The following is a 16247-nucleotide window of genomic DNA, read 5'->3' on the forward strand; positions in this document are numbered from 1 at the left end:
ACGACACAACCCAAGGGGGGGCGCCAACCCAGACAGGAAGATCACGTCAGTGACTCATCCCACTCAAGTGACGCACCCCTCCTAGGGATGGCATGGAAGAGCACCAGTAAGCCAGTGACTCAGCCCTTGTAATAGGGTTAGAGGCAGAGAATCCCAGTGGAGAGAGGGGATCTGACCAGGCAGAGACAGCAAGGGCGGTTCGTTGCTCAAGCGCCTTTCCGTTCACCTTCACACTCCTGGGCCAGACTACACTCAATCAGAGGCAGAGTATCCTAGTGGAGAGAGGGGAACCGACCAGGCAGAGACAGCAAGGGCGGTTCGTTGCTCCAGCGCCTTTCCGTTCACCTTCACACTCCTGGGCCAGACTACACTCAATCATAGGACCTACTGAAGAGATGAGTCTTCAATAAAGATTTAAAGGTTGAGACCGAGTCTGCGTCTCTCACATGGGTAGGCAGACCATTCCATAAAAATTGAGCTCTATAGGAGAACAGCTATAGGAGAACTGGCTACAGCTGTTTGCTTAAAAATTCTAGGGACAGTTAGGAGGCCTGCGTCTTGCGACCGTAGCGTACGTGTAGGTATGTATGGCAGGACCAAATCGGAAAGATAGGTAGGAGCAAGCCCATGTAATGCTTTGTAGGTTAGCAGTAAAACCTTGAAATCAGCCCTTGCCTTAACAGGAAGCCAGTGTAGAGAGGCTAGCACTAGAGTAATATGATAAAAAAAAATGTGGTTCTAGTCAAGATTCTAGCAGCCGTGTTTAGCACTAACTGAAGTTTATTTTGGGCTTTATCCGGGTAGCCGGAAAGTAGAGCATTTCAGTAGTCTAACCTAAAAGTGACAAAATGCATGGATTAATTTTTCTGCATCATTTATGGAGAGAAAGTTTCAGATTCTTTCAGTGTTACGTAGATGGAAAAAAGCTGTCCTTGAAACAGTCTTGATATGGTCGTCAGAGATATCAGGGTCCAGAGTAACGCCGAGGTCATTCACAGTTTTATTTGAGGTGACTGTACAACCATCAAGATTAATTGTCAGATTTAACAGAAGATCTTTGTTTCTTGGGACCTAGAACAAGCATCTCTGTTTTGTCCGACTTTGAAAGTAGAACATTTGCCGCCATCCACTTCTTTATGTCTGAAACACAGGCTTCCAGGGAGGGCAATTTTGGGGCTTCACCATGTTTCATCTAAATGTACAGCTGTGTCATCCGCATAGCAGTGAAAGTTAACATTATGTTTCCGAATGACATCACCAAACGGTAAAATATATAGTGAAAACAATAGTGGTCCTAAAACGGAGCCTTGAGGAACACCAATGCACAGTTTATTTGTCAGAGGACAAACCATCCACAGAGACAAACAGATATCTTTTCTACAGATAAGATCTAAACCAGGCCAGAACTTGTCTGTGTAGACAAATTTGGGTTTCCAATCTCTCCAAAAGAATGTGGTGATCAATGGTATCAAATGCAGCACTAAGGTCGAGGTGCACGAGGACAGATGCAGAGCCTTGGTCTGACGCCATTAAAAGGCAATTTATCACCTTCAAGTGTGCTGTTTCAGTGCTATGATGGGTCTAAAACCAGACTGAAGCGTTTTTTATACATTGTATGTCTTCAGGAAGGCAGTGAGTTGCTGTGCAACAGGTTTTTCTAAAATTTGAGAGGAATGGGAGATTCGATATAGGCTGATAGTTTTTATATTTTCTGGGTCAAGGTTTGGCTTTTTCAAGAGAGGCTTTATTACTGCCACTTTTAGTGAGTTTGGTACACATGGTACACAATGATGGATTTCATTGAATTAACTTCATGCTATGGGTAACAGTAAATGAAACGGATATATTAATGACTTTGCAAAGTAGAGCAGCCTTGGATTATCTGTTGGAGGCACAGGGGGGCATATGTGCTCTCGTGGGAACTTCATGTTGTACTTTCGTTCCAGACTCTTTCATACTGGAAATATCTCCACTGCCATAGAACAATTAGACAAGCTAAGGGGCGCGTTAATGGAAGGAGAGGCTGATGAAGGTACCTGGCCTTTTGCATGGCTGACTTCCCTGTTTGGGGCTTGGGGAACAACAGTTTTCCATTGGCTCATCTATGGCCTAGTAATCCTTCTTGCTGTACTACTTATCATTGCTTGTGTTAAGAAACTTTGTAGCAAAACGTTTGACACTGTCCTCACTATGCCATTACTTACCACAGAAGATGAGGCATCATCATTCCCGATTTACATATCTGATGATGACCCTAACCCTAGTCATAGGACTAGGGATATTGAATGAATGGTCCATTCAGTTTGCAAGAAATGCCCCAAGAGAAGATTTTGCAAGTGGTGTTCAAAATTGGCAAATCACACTGATGGCCATTATCACCATGCTGAGCCTTACCATTGTGCTAGGTGCCAGCGTGATAATTGTCCTATTTGTTGTGTTGTAGCAAGTTGCTTATTTTTTTTATTTCTATGTTTTTAAAGAAAAATTATGCTGTGATGGTCTGAAACTCAAAAGTCCAAAGGAAGATTATTTGCGAGGTTGCATCTGGAAGGTTATGCTTATTTTTATTCTATTTTAAATTGTAATGAATCTTGTAGTTTGTATCTCAGAAGGATGCGCTGTAACAAGGTTTTAAACTCAGTAACCCAAAGGAAGGTTATTTACCATGAGGGAATAGACAAGGACTGGGAAGTTTTTCTTAAGAATATGTTACATTTTTAACTCTGTAAAGTTGTAACTGAAAGAATATAAAGAGACTGATTCTCTTAAGAGTGTTAGGGAAATTTCAGTGAAACTTCTAATGCAAGTACAGGGGGTAGCGTCTGGACATTAGAAACACAACTAATACTGCCTGGGGAAAGAACCGAAGGGAATGACAGATATAGGGGAGGTAATCATAGACGTGATGGCGTCCAGGTGAGTCATGAGGCGCAGGTGCACGTAACGATGGTGGCAGGTGTGCATAATAATAAGCAAACTGGCGACAATGAGCGCCAGAGACGGGGAGCGGGCGTAGACGTGACAGTACCCACCTCCCTGACACGTGACTCCAGCTGCAGGACGCCGACCAGAGGAACGGTCCGGAGGACCAGGAGTGGGCTGGTCGCTTCTGATGAGGCGCCAGGAACCTGTCGAGACGGGTGAGACGGGGGGGAAACGTGTAGAGCAGGCGGGGGGAACCTGTAGAGCCGGCGGGGAGGGGAATCTGTAGAGCAGGCGGGGGCTGGGGGGAACCTGTAGAGCAGGCGGGGGCTGGGGGGAACCTGTAGAGCCGGCGGGGGCTGGGGGGAACCTGTAGAGGCACGAACCTGCTGAGGCGCGGGAGCCTGACGAGCCTGCTGAGGCGCGGGAGCCTGACGAGCCGGCTGAGGCGCGGGAGCCTGACGAGCCGGCTGAGGCGCGGGAGCCTGACGAGCGGCTGAGGCGCGGGAGCCTGACGAGCCGGCTGAGGCGCGGGAGCCTGACGAGCCGGCTGAGGCGCGGGAGCCTGACGAGCCTGCTGAGGCGCGGGAGCCTGACGAGCCGGCTGAGGCGCGGGAGCCTGACGAGCCGGCTGAGGCGCGGGAGCCTGACGAGCCGGCTGAGGCGCGGGAGCCTGACGAGCCTGCTGAGGCGCGGGAGCCTGATGAGCCGGCCGAGGCTTGGAAGCCTGACGGACTGGTTGAGGCATCCCCGGTAGCTTCGACAATGGAAACCTGATGAGCCAACCGAGGATTGAGAACCTGACCAGCCAGCTGAGGCATGGAAGCCTGACAAGCCAGCGGAGGCATCCCTGGTTGCGTTGACAGTGGCCCTTGGACCCGACGTCACCAGCAAAAAATGATACAATAAAAAAAATCCCTGTTGCTTTGGTTGGGGCAGCATTCTGTAACACAGTCGCTGGGAGTCAGGAAGCAAATACAGGGGGTGAATTTAATTATAAATAGAACAATACGAAACAAGAGTAACGTCTGGACATGAGAAACATAACTAATACTGCCTGAGGGAGAAAAAAACTAAGGGAATGACAGATATAGGGGAGATAATCATAGAAGTGATGGAGTCCAGGTGAGTCTCATGAGGCGCAGGTGCGCGTAACGATGGTGGCAGGTGTGCGTAATAATGAGTAAACTGGCGACAATGAGCGCCAGAGAGGGGGAGCGGGAGTAGATGTGACATTAGGACTGTATAGCTTCTTGCATTGCGTAAAGTTAATGGTCGTGTATGTGTGTGTGGGTGTGCAGCCACTCACCATCTGGGCAGACAGAAAAAGCTGCTTGCTTGTGCCAATTCAGCAAATCATTGATCTACGTCAGGGAAACTGTGTCTAGAGTTTCGATTCCTCACTAGAAGACTAGAATAACCAGCTGTTGCAATAGAACTAGATGACCAATTTACAGTTAGTCTGTACCTTTTACCCAAGTTTAGTCATGTTCTACACCAAGATCACATGTTATGTACTTACATGCTTGCATAAATAGTTTGACAATAAAAGGCTTCTCTACTCCTTGTGTCATCGAGCTCTCAGCATCACTTCAGAGTGCGTAGTTGACTAGCTTCATCATTGCAATTCTTAAATAAAAAGATTGATTGTTTGAAGAAATAACAAAGTCTCTCCTTATTGGTTAGAATTTCCACATTCTGTCCTTGAAGGTTGTTGAAGAACAACTCAATAGATAAACAATTAATTCTACTCCACGTCCTCTACACCATCTCTCTACAACCCAGCATGGACTCCCTTCAGGTTGGTCTCACTTTCATCATTGCATTGTATGTGCATGCTTTTATCTTGGAAATACATTTTGTCCAATATTATCAATGCGATTCATTATTTTTGCCAAAATAGATAATAAAATCAAGCATTTAACATTACAGTTTTAATATAGGTTACTCTGTGTACTGATTAGTGCATTTGGCACTTCACAGCATCCTCTGTCATTGGTGGTGGTCTGTCGCTTTAAAAACATCCCTTGTTTTGATAATGTAGTCTTCCCTGTGGCTCACTTGGTAGAGCATGGTGTTTGCAACGCCAGCATGGTGTGTGCAACGCCAGGGTTGTGGGTTCGATTCCCACGGGGAGCCAGTAAAAAAATTAAAAAATAAAAATAATAAAAATGCATGAAATGAAATGTATGCATTCACTACTGTAAGTTGCTCTGGATATGAGCGTCTGCTAAATGACTAAAATGTAAATGTACTCTTCCCCCACCACCAGCTATCTAGTAATCATGGATGGAATGTAAAAGGTCTACATGTCCCTCTCCAGCTTCAGAAATTACCTCTCTCTCTAGAGCTTTGTCCTATTTAAGGTTCAGCCAACTTGATCAGTCTGATGTGTTCCAATCGCAGAATTCTGAACTTCACCAGAGCAATGTGGCACAGGCAGGCCGACGAAGGAGGTTGTCGAGCAGTGATCAGTCTCTGGATGTGAGCCCCTGTGATGAAGCGCGTGTCTTGGTCATTAACACCGGAGGGACTATCGGGATGACGTACCATAATAACGGTAAAAAGTTTGGACAGGGATTTTTACATTGTATTTGTTGTTGCCCAGACAAAGTTAATTTAACTGAGGTGACAGTCGGTGAATGACCGTGGTAAAGGTGGTTTGAGATTCGATATTCGCCAGACATTCAAACTAAAATAGCTCGCAAATGATTTGAGCTACATACCTCAGGTTCTTTATGAAGGAAAAAAGGTTTAAAAATATTGCACAGGTCTTATTATCCCGATTCCGACCTGAGTTTCATCATCACAGGGCAACAGTGTAGGCTGCCTGGCATACCGTCAATGTAACAAGTTAGGCACCGTCAACAAAGTGTATGATCAAAATATTCACATTTCAATAGCTCTTACACCACATGACTTAGCAATCTAATTTCAACGGTCCATTATTCCTTACATGGAGGTATGATGCACATCCTTTGGTTTTCTCATAAAAGGATTCCAAATGTAAAAAATATATTTATGCAAAATCATTTAAAATTCAGTTGCTTGACCATGTGACCTAGACACCTCAAACTAACTTTGGAATGTTCCTAGGGTAGGGGGATAACTTGCACGCCCTTTGTTTTTTTTCTTTTACCTTCATTAATTAAAAGGTTTGACTTAGAATTTCAATAGCTCCTTGATCATATGACCTAGGCACCTCAAACCAATGTTGTATTGTTCAAAGTGTAGGGACACAGATTTGCACACCCTTTTCCCATAAAGCACTTACACAATTTTATATCAATATTTTCAACGTACAAATGTCAATAGCTCTTCAACCACGTGACTTAGCAACCTAATTTCAACTGTCCATTATCTTTTTACTTAATGTCAATAGCGCCTTGATCACATGACCTAGGCACCTTACACCGACTTTGTATTGTTTACAGTATAGGGATGGAGACATATTGCACACCCTTTGGTTTTCCTATAAAGCACAACATTAAAGCCCCAACTTTCTGACTCCCTCAGTTTAAGACTTTCTGCTCTGAAAAGTTGGGCCGCCAGGTTTTGGGCATTCTGAATTGTATTGTGTTGAACAGTTTGTCAGATTGTCACCGTTTACCTGGACTACTGCAACGCTCATCCCTATAGCCTCTGTGTCACCCTTCTTCAATATGTTCAGAATTCTGTTGCTTCAGTGCTCACCCTGAAGAGTACACCATTTTCAATCTGTTTGCAGGCATTCTGATGGGCTGGTAGGAAGAGGGCAAAAGAAAGTGTTCTACCTTCTCTGGGTCCTTATCTGATATGGTATAAAGTAAGGCTGCGGACCATTGGAGAACTTTACATGCAGGCTGTATTCTGTCATTCTTACCATTGTGCACATTGAATGCTGTTAAACCTTTAAAAGACCATCGTTGTTCGCTCTATCCTTGGATCCTTTATTTCACACCACAGGAAACAGAAAATTCCCTACAGCTGCACCAAAACCTGGGAAAACATCACATCCACACTCCACTGCTCATCCACAAATCTTTCCATGTCCTGGTTCATTTTTTTACTTCTCTGACATGCTGCACACCTAAATCCCCTGTCACCCACTTTACTCATCTGACTCTGGCTTCCTTATCACTCCCAACACCATACTCCTGACCACTGTGGACCTTGTCTTCAGTGCCTTCAGCTCAGCTGCACTCCTCTGAAACTCCTGGAATATCCATCACTACATTTGCATATTTAAAACCAGACTCACAAACCATCTCCTCAGACACCTATGTTACCCTCCAAGTCTCCCATGTCTTGTTAGATGTTTTGACTGGAATCATTTTACTCCAGTGCTAGCCTCTGGCTTCCTGTTAAGGCTAGGGTTTTCAAGGTTTTACTGTTAACCTATGAAGCATTGCATGGATTTGCTCCTACTTATTGCTCTGATTTGGTCCTGCCATACATACCTACACGTGCACAACAGTCACAAGACACAGGCCTCCTTATTGTCCCTATTATTTCTAAGCAAACAACTGGAGACAGGGTTTTCTCCTATAGAGCTCCTCTTTTATGGGATGGTCTACCGCTCCATGTGAGAGAATCAGACTCAGTCTCAACCTTTTAAGTCTTTACTGAAGACCCATCTCTTCAGTAGGTCCTATGATTGAGTATAGTCTGGCTCAGCGGTGTGAAGGTGAACGGCAAGGTACTGGCTAGAGGAACCACCCTTGCTGTCTCTGCCTTCCCAGCTCCCCAATCTTTCTTGGGATTCTGTGCCTCTGACCCTATTACAGAGGCCGAGTCACTGGCTTGTTCGCGCTCTCCCATGCCGTCTCTATGAGAGCGCATCACGTCACAGCAGGCTTTGTTCACTGCACTCGACTTCCTTGAGTGGGTTGAGTCACTGGCGTGATCTTCCTGTCCGATTTTGAGCACCCCCTAGTGCTAGTGCGGTGGGTGAGATCTTCTTGGGCTATACTTGGCCTTGTCTCATGGTAGTAAGTTAGTGGTCTGTTGATTTCCCTTGAGTGGTCTGGGGGCTGTTCTTTGGCAAGGTGGGTGGCGTGTATCCTGCATGATTGGCCCAGACTGGGAGTCATTTTTGACAGGGCAACAGTCTCAGGGGGAAGCTGGTTCCACCCTTGGGGTGCGAGGAGAGAGAAGAGCTTTGGCTGGGCTGAGCGAGAGCTGCCCTCCTGTAGGGGTGGAAGGGCAAAGAGAACAGAGGTGGCAGAACGGAGTACTCGGGTTGGGTTGTAGGGTTTGAGCATAGCCTGAATGTAGGAGGGGCAGTTCTTCTTGCTGCTCAGTAGAAAGCTTACCATGCTCTTGTAGTGGATGCGAGCTTCGACTGGATGCCAGTGGAGTGTGCGGAGGAGCGGGTGACATGGGAGAACTTGTGAAGGTCGAACACCAGGCGGGCTGCAGCGTTCTGGATAAGTTGAAGGTGTTTGATGGGACAAGCGGGGAGCCCAGCCAACAGCGAGTTTCAGTAGTCAGTACGGGAGTTGTCAAGTTCCTGGATTAGGACCTGCGTCGCTTCCTGAGTGAGGTAGGGTTGTACTTTACGGATGTTGTAGAGCATGAACCTGAAGGAGCGAGTCACTGCTTTGATATTTGCAGAGAACGACAGGGTGTTGTCCAGGGTAACTCCAAGGTTCTTTTGACTCTGGGAGGGGAACACCGTGGAGTTCTCAACCATGATGGAGAGGTCTTGAAACTGTTAGGCCTTACACGTACTCTCATGACTGGTGTCCCCCAGGGCTAATTTCTAGGTCCTCTTCTCTCACTCAGCTCCGTTGAGCTTGAGGTGGTGGGCTGACATCCAAGCTGAGATATCTGCCAGGCATGCAAAGATGTGTGTCGCCACCTGGGTGTCAGAAGGGGGGAAGGAGAAAGGTAGTTGTGTCATCATAGCAATGATAGGAGAGACCATGTGAGGATATGACGGAGCTGAGTGACTTGATGTATAGAGGGAATAGGAGAGGGCCTAGAACTGAGCCCTGGGGGACACCAGTAGTGAAAGTACGTGGTGCAGACACAGATCCTCTCCACATCACCTGGTATGAGAAGACTACACGGTAGGACGTAGTTTGACGTCAGGGGAGTCGGGTGTTGGTTTCTTGAGGAGGGGAGTGACTCTGGCCATTTTGGAGTCAGAGGGAATGCAGACAGTAGCCAGGGATTAATTGGGCAAAGTTAGCAATGGGAGAAGGTCTCCAGAGATGGTCTGGAGAAGGGAGGAGGGGATGGGGTCGAGTGGGCATGTTGTCGGGCGGCTGGACCTCAAGTCGCAGGATTTCATTTGGAGAGAGAGGGGAGAAAGAGGTCAAAGTGTAGGGTAGATTCTTTCATGAGATTTGGTGTGAATTGAGTCCCCTGCCATTTGTGTTGCCTTCTTCCTTGCCTGTGTGTCATTCACCCTCTGAATGCCACACATACACACGTCTCAATTGTCTCAAGGCTTAAAAATGTGTCTTTAACCTGCGTCCTCCCCTTCATCTACACTGATTGAAGAGGATTTAACAGGTGACATCAATAAGGGATGATAGCTTTCACCTGGATTAACCTTGTCATACTGTCATGGAAAGAGCAGGTGTTCCTAATGTTTTGTACACTCAGTGTATAGTATCAGTTTTTTGTGTCTGACAAGTAGTATAGAGCTGCGCCTCTGAGTATTTGACATATTTTTGGACGTGAGGGCCCCTGGGCACGTGTCTTGCATGCCTGGTCAGTTATTTAGAAAGCTGGCTAGACTAATTGACCAATCAAACTGATATGGGCTAATTGTGTGACATATAACAAGAGGAAAACTGTTGATGCACAACCAAGTTTTGAAATTGCACATTGTGTATTGTACCATTCTAGCTACTGACGGTAAGTTGACAATTTTTTGCATTTGAGGCACAAATCCAATGCAAGACAATGGTACCTATATTAGCATTGTCATGATTCATATCTAAATCATCCTAAAGTATAAAAAAATGTGCCACAAATGCTAAAATGTCTCAACTTACTGTTGAGAGCTAGAATGGTACAATACACAAGGTGCCATTTCAAAACATGGTTGTGCATCAACAGTTTTCCTCTTGTTATATGTCACTCAATTGGCCAATATCAGTTATAAAAAATGTAAATTAAACAAATAGCAGGAACAGCACCATCTAGTGGTCAGAACCTAGTAATATCAGGATGTAGGATGGGACATAAACCCAACAACTTCAGTTACTAATTTCTCTGAACGGGGAAAAAACATCACCAATTTCACTCATAGTAGATTGCATAGGATGAAGAAACAATACTTTGAGACGCAGCTCCATACTACTTGTCAGACATAAAGAACTCATACTATGTACTTGTTGTTGCGGTTGGATGAATGTGGGGGGTCCTTGAGGGCTTTTGACAATTTATTTGGATTCCTCATGTCTTACTCATTGTTAGAAAAAGTTTGTTCCAAATCAGATGTAGGGTACTATATTTTTTGAATATTAAATTAATCCTATAAATGAAAATGGCCAATTTGGGTGCAATCAATTAGCTTAATTTCAACCAAATAATGTTGCAGGAATGCTAATCTTATCGGTTTCTATCTACAGGAAACAATTTCAGAACAATCTGAGATGGAGGCTGTTATGGCTTGCTGAAATGGCATGGAACAACTCCTGTGCTAAGTGCTAATTGGCTATCTAGCGTGCCCGAACACCTGTGTGTAAGTGTAACTAAGGAGGAAGTGTAGCGGAAGTGTAGTTCGTCAGCTGGAGGGACACAGACTTATGGATCTGTGCAAACCTGCTACAGTAAGTATATACAGTACCAGTCAAAAGTTGGCACACACCTACTCATTCCAGGGTTTTTCTTTATTTTTACTATTTTCTACATTGTAGAATAACAGTGAAGACATCAAAACTATGAAATAACACATATGGAATCATGTAGTAACCAAAAAAGTGTTAAAGAAATCAAAATATATTTTATTTGTGAGATTCTTCAAAGTAGCCACCCTTTGCCTTGATGAATGCATTTCATTTAACAGGTGTGCCTTGTTAAAAGTTAATTTGTGGAATTTCTTTCCTTCTTAATGCGTTTGAGCCAATCAGTTGTGTTGTGACAAGGTAGGGGTGGTATACAGAAGATAGCCCTATTTGGTAAAAGACCAAGTCCATATTATGGCAAGAACAGCTCAAATAAGCAAAGAGAAACGACAGTCCATCATTACTTTAAGACATGAAGGCCAGTCAATGGGGAAGATTTCAAGAACTTTGAAAGTTTATTCAATTGCAGTCACACAAGCGCTATGATGAAACTGGCTCTCATGAGGACCGCCACAGGAAAGGAAGACCCAGAGTTACCTCTGCTGCAGAGAACAAGTTCATTAGTGTAACCAACCTCAGAAATTGCAGCCCAAATAAATGCTTCACAGAGTTCAAGTAATAGACACATCTCAACATCAACTGTTCGGAGGAGACTGTGTGAATCAGGCCTTCATGGTTGAATTGCTGCAAAGAAACCACTACTAAAGGACACCAATAATAATAAGAGACTTGCTTGGGTCAAGAAACACGAGCAATGGACATTAGACCATGGAAATCTGTCCTTTGGGCTGATGTGTCCAAATGTTAGATTTTTGGTTGCAACTCCTCTGTCTTTGTGAGATGCAGAGTAGGTGATCAGATGATCTCCGCATGTGTGGTTCCCACCATGAAGCATGGAGGAGGAGGTGTGATGGTGTGGGGGTGCTTTGCTGGTGACACTGTCTGTGATCTATTTAACCAGCATGGCAACCACAGCATTCTGCAGCGATACGCCATCCCATCTGGTTTGTGCTTTGTGGGACTATCATTTGTTTTTCAACAGGACAATGACCCAACACACATCCAGGCTGTGTAAAGGCTATTTGACCAAGAAGGAGAGTGCTGGAGTGCTGCATCAGATGACCTGGCCTCCACAATCACCCGACCTCAACCCAATTTAGATGATTTGGGATGAGTTGGACTGCAGAGTGAATGAAAAGCAGCCAACAAGTGCTCAGCATATGTGGGAACTCCTTCAAGATTGTTGGAAAGGCATTCCAAGTGAGCTGGTTGAGAAAATGCCAAGAGTGTGCAAAGCTATCATTGAGGCAAAGGGTGGCTACTTTGAAGAATCTCAAATATAAAATATATGATTTGTTTAACACTTTTTTGGTTACTACATGTATATGTGTTATTTCATAGTTTTGATGTCGTTCTTCACTATTATCCTACAATGTAGAAAATAGTAAAAAAATAAAGAAAAACCCTTGAATAAGTAGGTGTGTCCAAACTTTTGACTGGTACTGCATATATTTTTTATTTATTATTTGTTGCTGTTATGAATGATAAGTTCCATATGTTTTGAAAACTGTATCTCACGTGATGATTTTTGACATTTCTAAATGTTAAAACAGAGCGTCGGGATTGTCTTTCACATGGTCCCACCGGTAAGCGGTGCTTACAACTGCGAAACCTTGGGATAAGGCAGAATGCCTTGTTAATTAATTTAATTTTCGCATAAAATGACATACCCAAATCTAACTGCCAGTAACTCAGGACCTGAAGCAAGGATATGCATATTCTTGATTCCATTATAAAGACAACACTTTGAAGATTGTGGAAATGTTAAATTAACGTAGGAGAATATAACATATTAGATCTGGTAAAAGATAATACAAAGAAAAAAACATATACAATTTTTTTTTGTACCATCTTTGAAATGCAAGAGAAAGGCCATAATGTATTATACCAGCCCAGGCGCAATTTCGATTTTGTCCACTAGTTGGCAGCAGTGTATGTGCAAAGTTTTAGGCTGATCCAATGAACCATTGTATTTCAGTTTAAAAGATTGTATGATGACTGCCCAAATGTGCCCAATTGGTTTATTAATACATTTTCAAGTTTATAACTGTTCACTCTCCTCAAACAATAGCATGGTATTCTTTCACTGTAATAGCTACTGTAACTTTGACAGTGCAGTTAGATTAACAAGAATTTAAGCTTTCTGCCAATATCAGATATGTCTATGTCCTGGGAAATTTTCTTGTTAATTTCAACCTCATGCTAATCACATTAGCCTATATTAGCTCAACCGTCCCGCAGGGGACCCACCGATCCGGTAGAGGTTTTAATGCCTTGTGTTCTCGGGTTACATTGTAACAAAATGCTTAGTGTTCTGTGGACTTCTTGCAACATACATTGCACCTTGAAAATCTAAATCATGAAGATCATGTTTGTCCACGTATGCTTAGTTTCAACTCACTTCCTTCCCCATTGTAAAATTAATTTGAGAACACATGTGGATGGATGTCTACTGCCCTAACGTTAAACTAATGAATAACTAGCTATGACGTACAGAACAGGGTAACAGGATAAAACAACATAATATTATGTTTGTTGAGGGTACAAAACGACCAAAGCATGCTTCAGTACTGGTTAACTGTCCAATCAGTCACAGTTGACCTAAATGAAGGTGTTCACCACCGCCATTTGTCAGTCTTGCATATTAATTGCAGAGTACAAGATCAGCTGAATTAGGATCTTTCTTTCTAATGTGACACACCACTGAAACATATCTGCTTATCTTTTCAATTCCAGTTTTTCTTCTTTTGATTTCTGTATAATTAATTTCCTGAAATGGGAAAGAATTAAGCATTGTTTTTGGGGCAAGGACACATTAAGCACTTTGGATAAAATGTCTGAAGGGTATGTCTACGCCAGGGATCATCAACTAGATTCAGCTGCAGGATTATTTTTTTTCTTGAGCGGATGGTGAGGGGGGGCGAAACATTTTTTTATTTTCTTTATTTATTTGACCTTTGTACCAGGTAGGCAAGTTGAGTACAAGTTCTCATTTACAACTGCGACCTGGCCAAGATAAAGCAAAGCAATTCAACACATACAACAACACAGAGTTACACATGGAGTAAAACAAACATACAGTACAAAAACAAGTCTATATACAATGTGAGCAAATGAGGTGAGATAAGGGAGGTAAAGGCAATAATAAGGCCACGGTGGTGAAGTAAATACAATATAGCAATTAAAAACACTGGAATTGTAGATTTGCAGTAGGTGAATGTGCAAAGTAGAAATACTGGGGTGCAAGGGAGCAAAATAAATAAATAAATACAGTAGGGGATGAGGTAATTGTTTGGGCTATTTATAGATGGGCTATGTACAGGTGCAGTGATCTGTGAGCTGCTCTGACAGCTGGTGCTTAAAGCTGGTGAGGGAGATAAGTGTTTCCAGTTTCAGAGATTTTTGTAGTTTGTTCCAGTCATTGGCAGCAGAGAACTGGAAGGAGAGGCAGCCGAAGGAGGAATTGGCCCTGGGGGTGACCAGTGAAATACACCTGCTGGAGCGTGTGCTACGGGTGGGTGCTGCTATGGTGACCAGCGAGCTGAGATAAGGCGGGACTTTACCTAGCAGGGTCTTGTAGATGACCTGGAACCAGTGGGTTTGGCGACGAGTATGAAGCGAGGGCCTGCCAACGAGAGCATACAGGTCGCAGTGGTGGGTAGTGTATGGGGCTTTGGTGACAAAACAGATGGCACTGTGATAGACTGCATCCAATTTGTTGAGTAGGGTGTTGGAGGCTATTTTGTAAATGACATTACCGAAGTCGAGGATTGGTAGGATGGTAAGTTTTACGAGGGTATGTTTGGCAGCATGAGTGAAGGATGCTTTGTTGCGAAATAGGAAGCCAATTCTAGATTTAACTTTGGATTGGAGATGTTTGATGTGAGTCTGGAAGGAGAGTTTACAGTCTAACCAGACACCTAGGTATTTGTAGTTGTCCACATATTCTAAGTCAGAACCATCCACAGTAGCAGTAGTGATGCTGGGCGGGCGGGCAGGTGTAGTTTTACTTGTATTTAAGAGCAGTTGGAGGCTACGGAAGGAGAGTTGTACGGCATTGAAGCTCGTCTGGAGGGTAGTTAACATAGTGTCAAAAGAAGGGCCAGGAGTATACAGAATGGTGAAGTCTGCGTAGAGGTGGATCAGAGACTCACCAGCAGCAAGAGCGACATCATTGATGTATACAGAGAAAAGAGTTGGCCCAAGAATTGAACCCTGTGGCACCCCCATAGAGACTGCCAGAGGCCCAGACAACAGGCCCTCCGATTTGACACACTGAACTCTATCGGAAAAGTAGTTGGTGAACCAGGCGAGGCAATCATTTGAGAAACCGAGGCTGTTGAGTCTGCTGATGAGGATGTGGTGATTGACAGAGTTGAAAGCCTTGGCCAGGTCAACAATAATACATAATTACAAAGAATTTGTTGACTGCAAATTGACCGCAAGAAGCCAAGGTACTTGGAGTAAACAGTAAACACTACACCATAATTCATGTGACCATAGTTTCTAGGTTTAGGGCTTACTGTATAATTACACCATTCCAAAGGCTCAGTTTGGAAGTCTAAAGTTTTGTCTTTATGCAATCTTTTAGCCAGTGGCTGGTGGTCCACAGTGGCTGGCGGTCCACTTTTCGTCAGCCATCTCATTCCAGTGGCTTGACTCAGGTTTCACGCCTCTCAGCTGCCCTGCCTCATCTCTCCCATTGAAATGCATTAGCAGTCACGTGCCAGCATGCCACGCAGCCTGCATTCTTCTCCCACTTTAGGAAGTAATTTATTGGGAAAGGCACTCATCGGTAACTAATTCACCATTGAAGACCCAGGGTCTGTCCCTGGTTTATTACATTTACATATTCTGATGGACTGTTGTCCTATGATGAGTTATATAAGTTATTTCACATTACATGAATGATTATTCATTTTCAAACACAGCCAATTTTCATATCGAGGTGATTCTCCAGTTTGCCACTAGGGTTGAGTATAACACAAGGTATGATAAACTGAGAATGGTAAATCTGATAATGCCCCCTGAAAAGACTTTATGATTATTTACACCTTTTATTTATTTATTTGCGTTATTGCAAAAATGCTCTCGAGGTAGTCTTTCTGTTTGACTTGTCTAATTAACAAGAAAGTTGGGCCTGGACAACAATAGAACGGGACGATACCAGTATTACCATATTTTTTTCCTATGGCAAAAATGAAAACACAAAGTAGTCTTCATGCATTGGTCCTTTTAAAAACCTGCTGTATGTAAAATATTGTGTGCTATAGCTTGGAAAATAAATACATGTGACTCTGGATGACATGATGTTTGTTTCCAACATTAGGGCTGTTTTCCTAAAGAAGTTAAATCTACTTCGTGTTTTGTTTCCTTGCCACGATACTAATGAATATCGCGATACTGGTATCTTCCCGGCCCTAGACTCTACCATATTGCTACACTCTCCAAGGTCCCTAGGCTATGTCAGAGCCCTCTCTT

The 16247-nt window shown here is 43.7% G+C and overlaps 1 protein-coding gene across 3 annotated transcripts in view; it reads left to right on the plus strand.

Annotated features, from left to right (window-relative positions):
- The first annotated feature begins 4430 nt into the window (after positions 1–4430).
- lpp60 (60 kDa lysophospholipase) overlaps positions 4431–16247 on the plus strand; it is a 37330-nt gene continuing 25513 nt past the window's right edge. For 2 of the 3 annotated variants that reach the window (XM_014210578.3, XM_014210579.3), the window contains exons 1-2: positions 4431–4723; positions 5329–5482. In XM_014210578.3, coding sequence (XP_014066053.2) covers positions 4709–4723; positions 5329–5482 — 169 coding nt within the window. In that variant the 5' untranslated portion in view covers positions 4431–4708. 3 annotated transcript variants of the gene reach the window in all.

The sequence above is a fragment of the Salmo salar genome, chromosome 09, assembly GCF_965601325.2.
Source record: "Salmo salar chromosome 09, fSalSal1, whole genome shotgun sequence".
Lineage (NCBI taxonomy): Eukaryota > Metazoa > Chordata > Actinopteri > Salmoniformes > Salmonidae > Salmo > Salmo salar.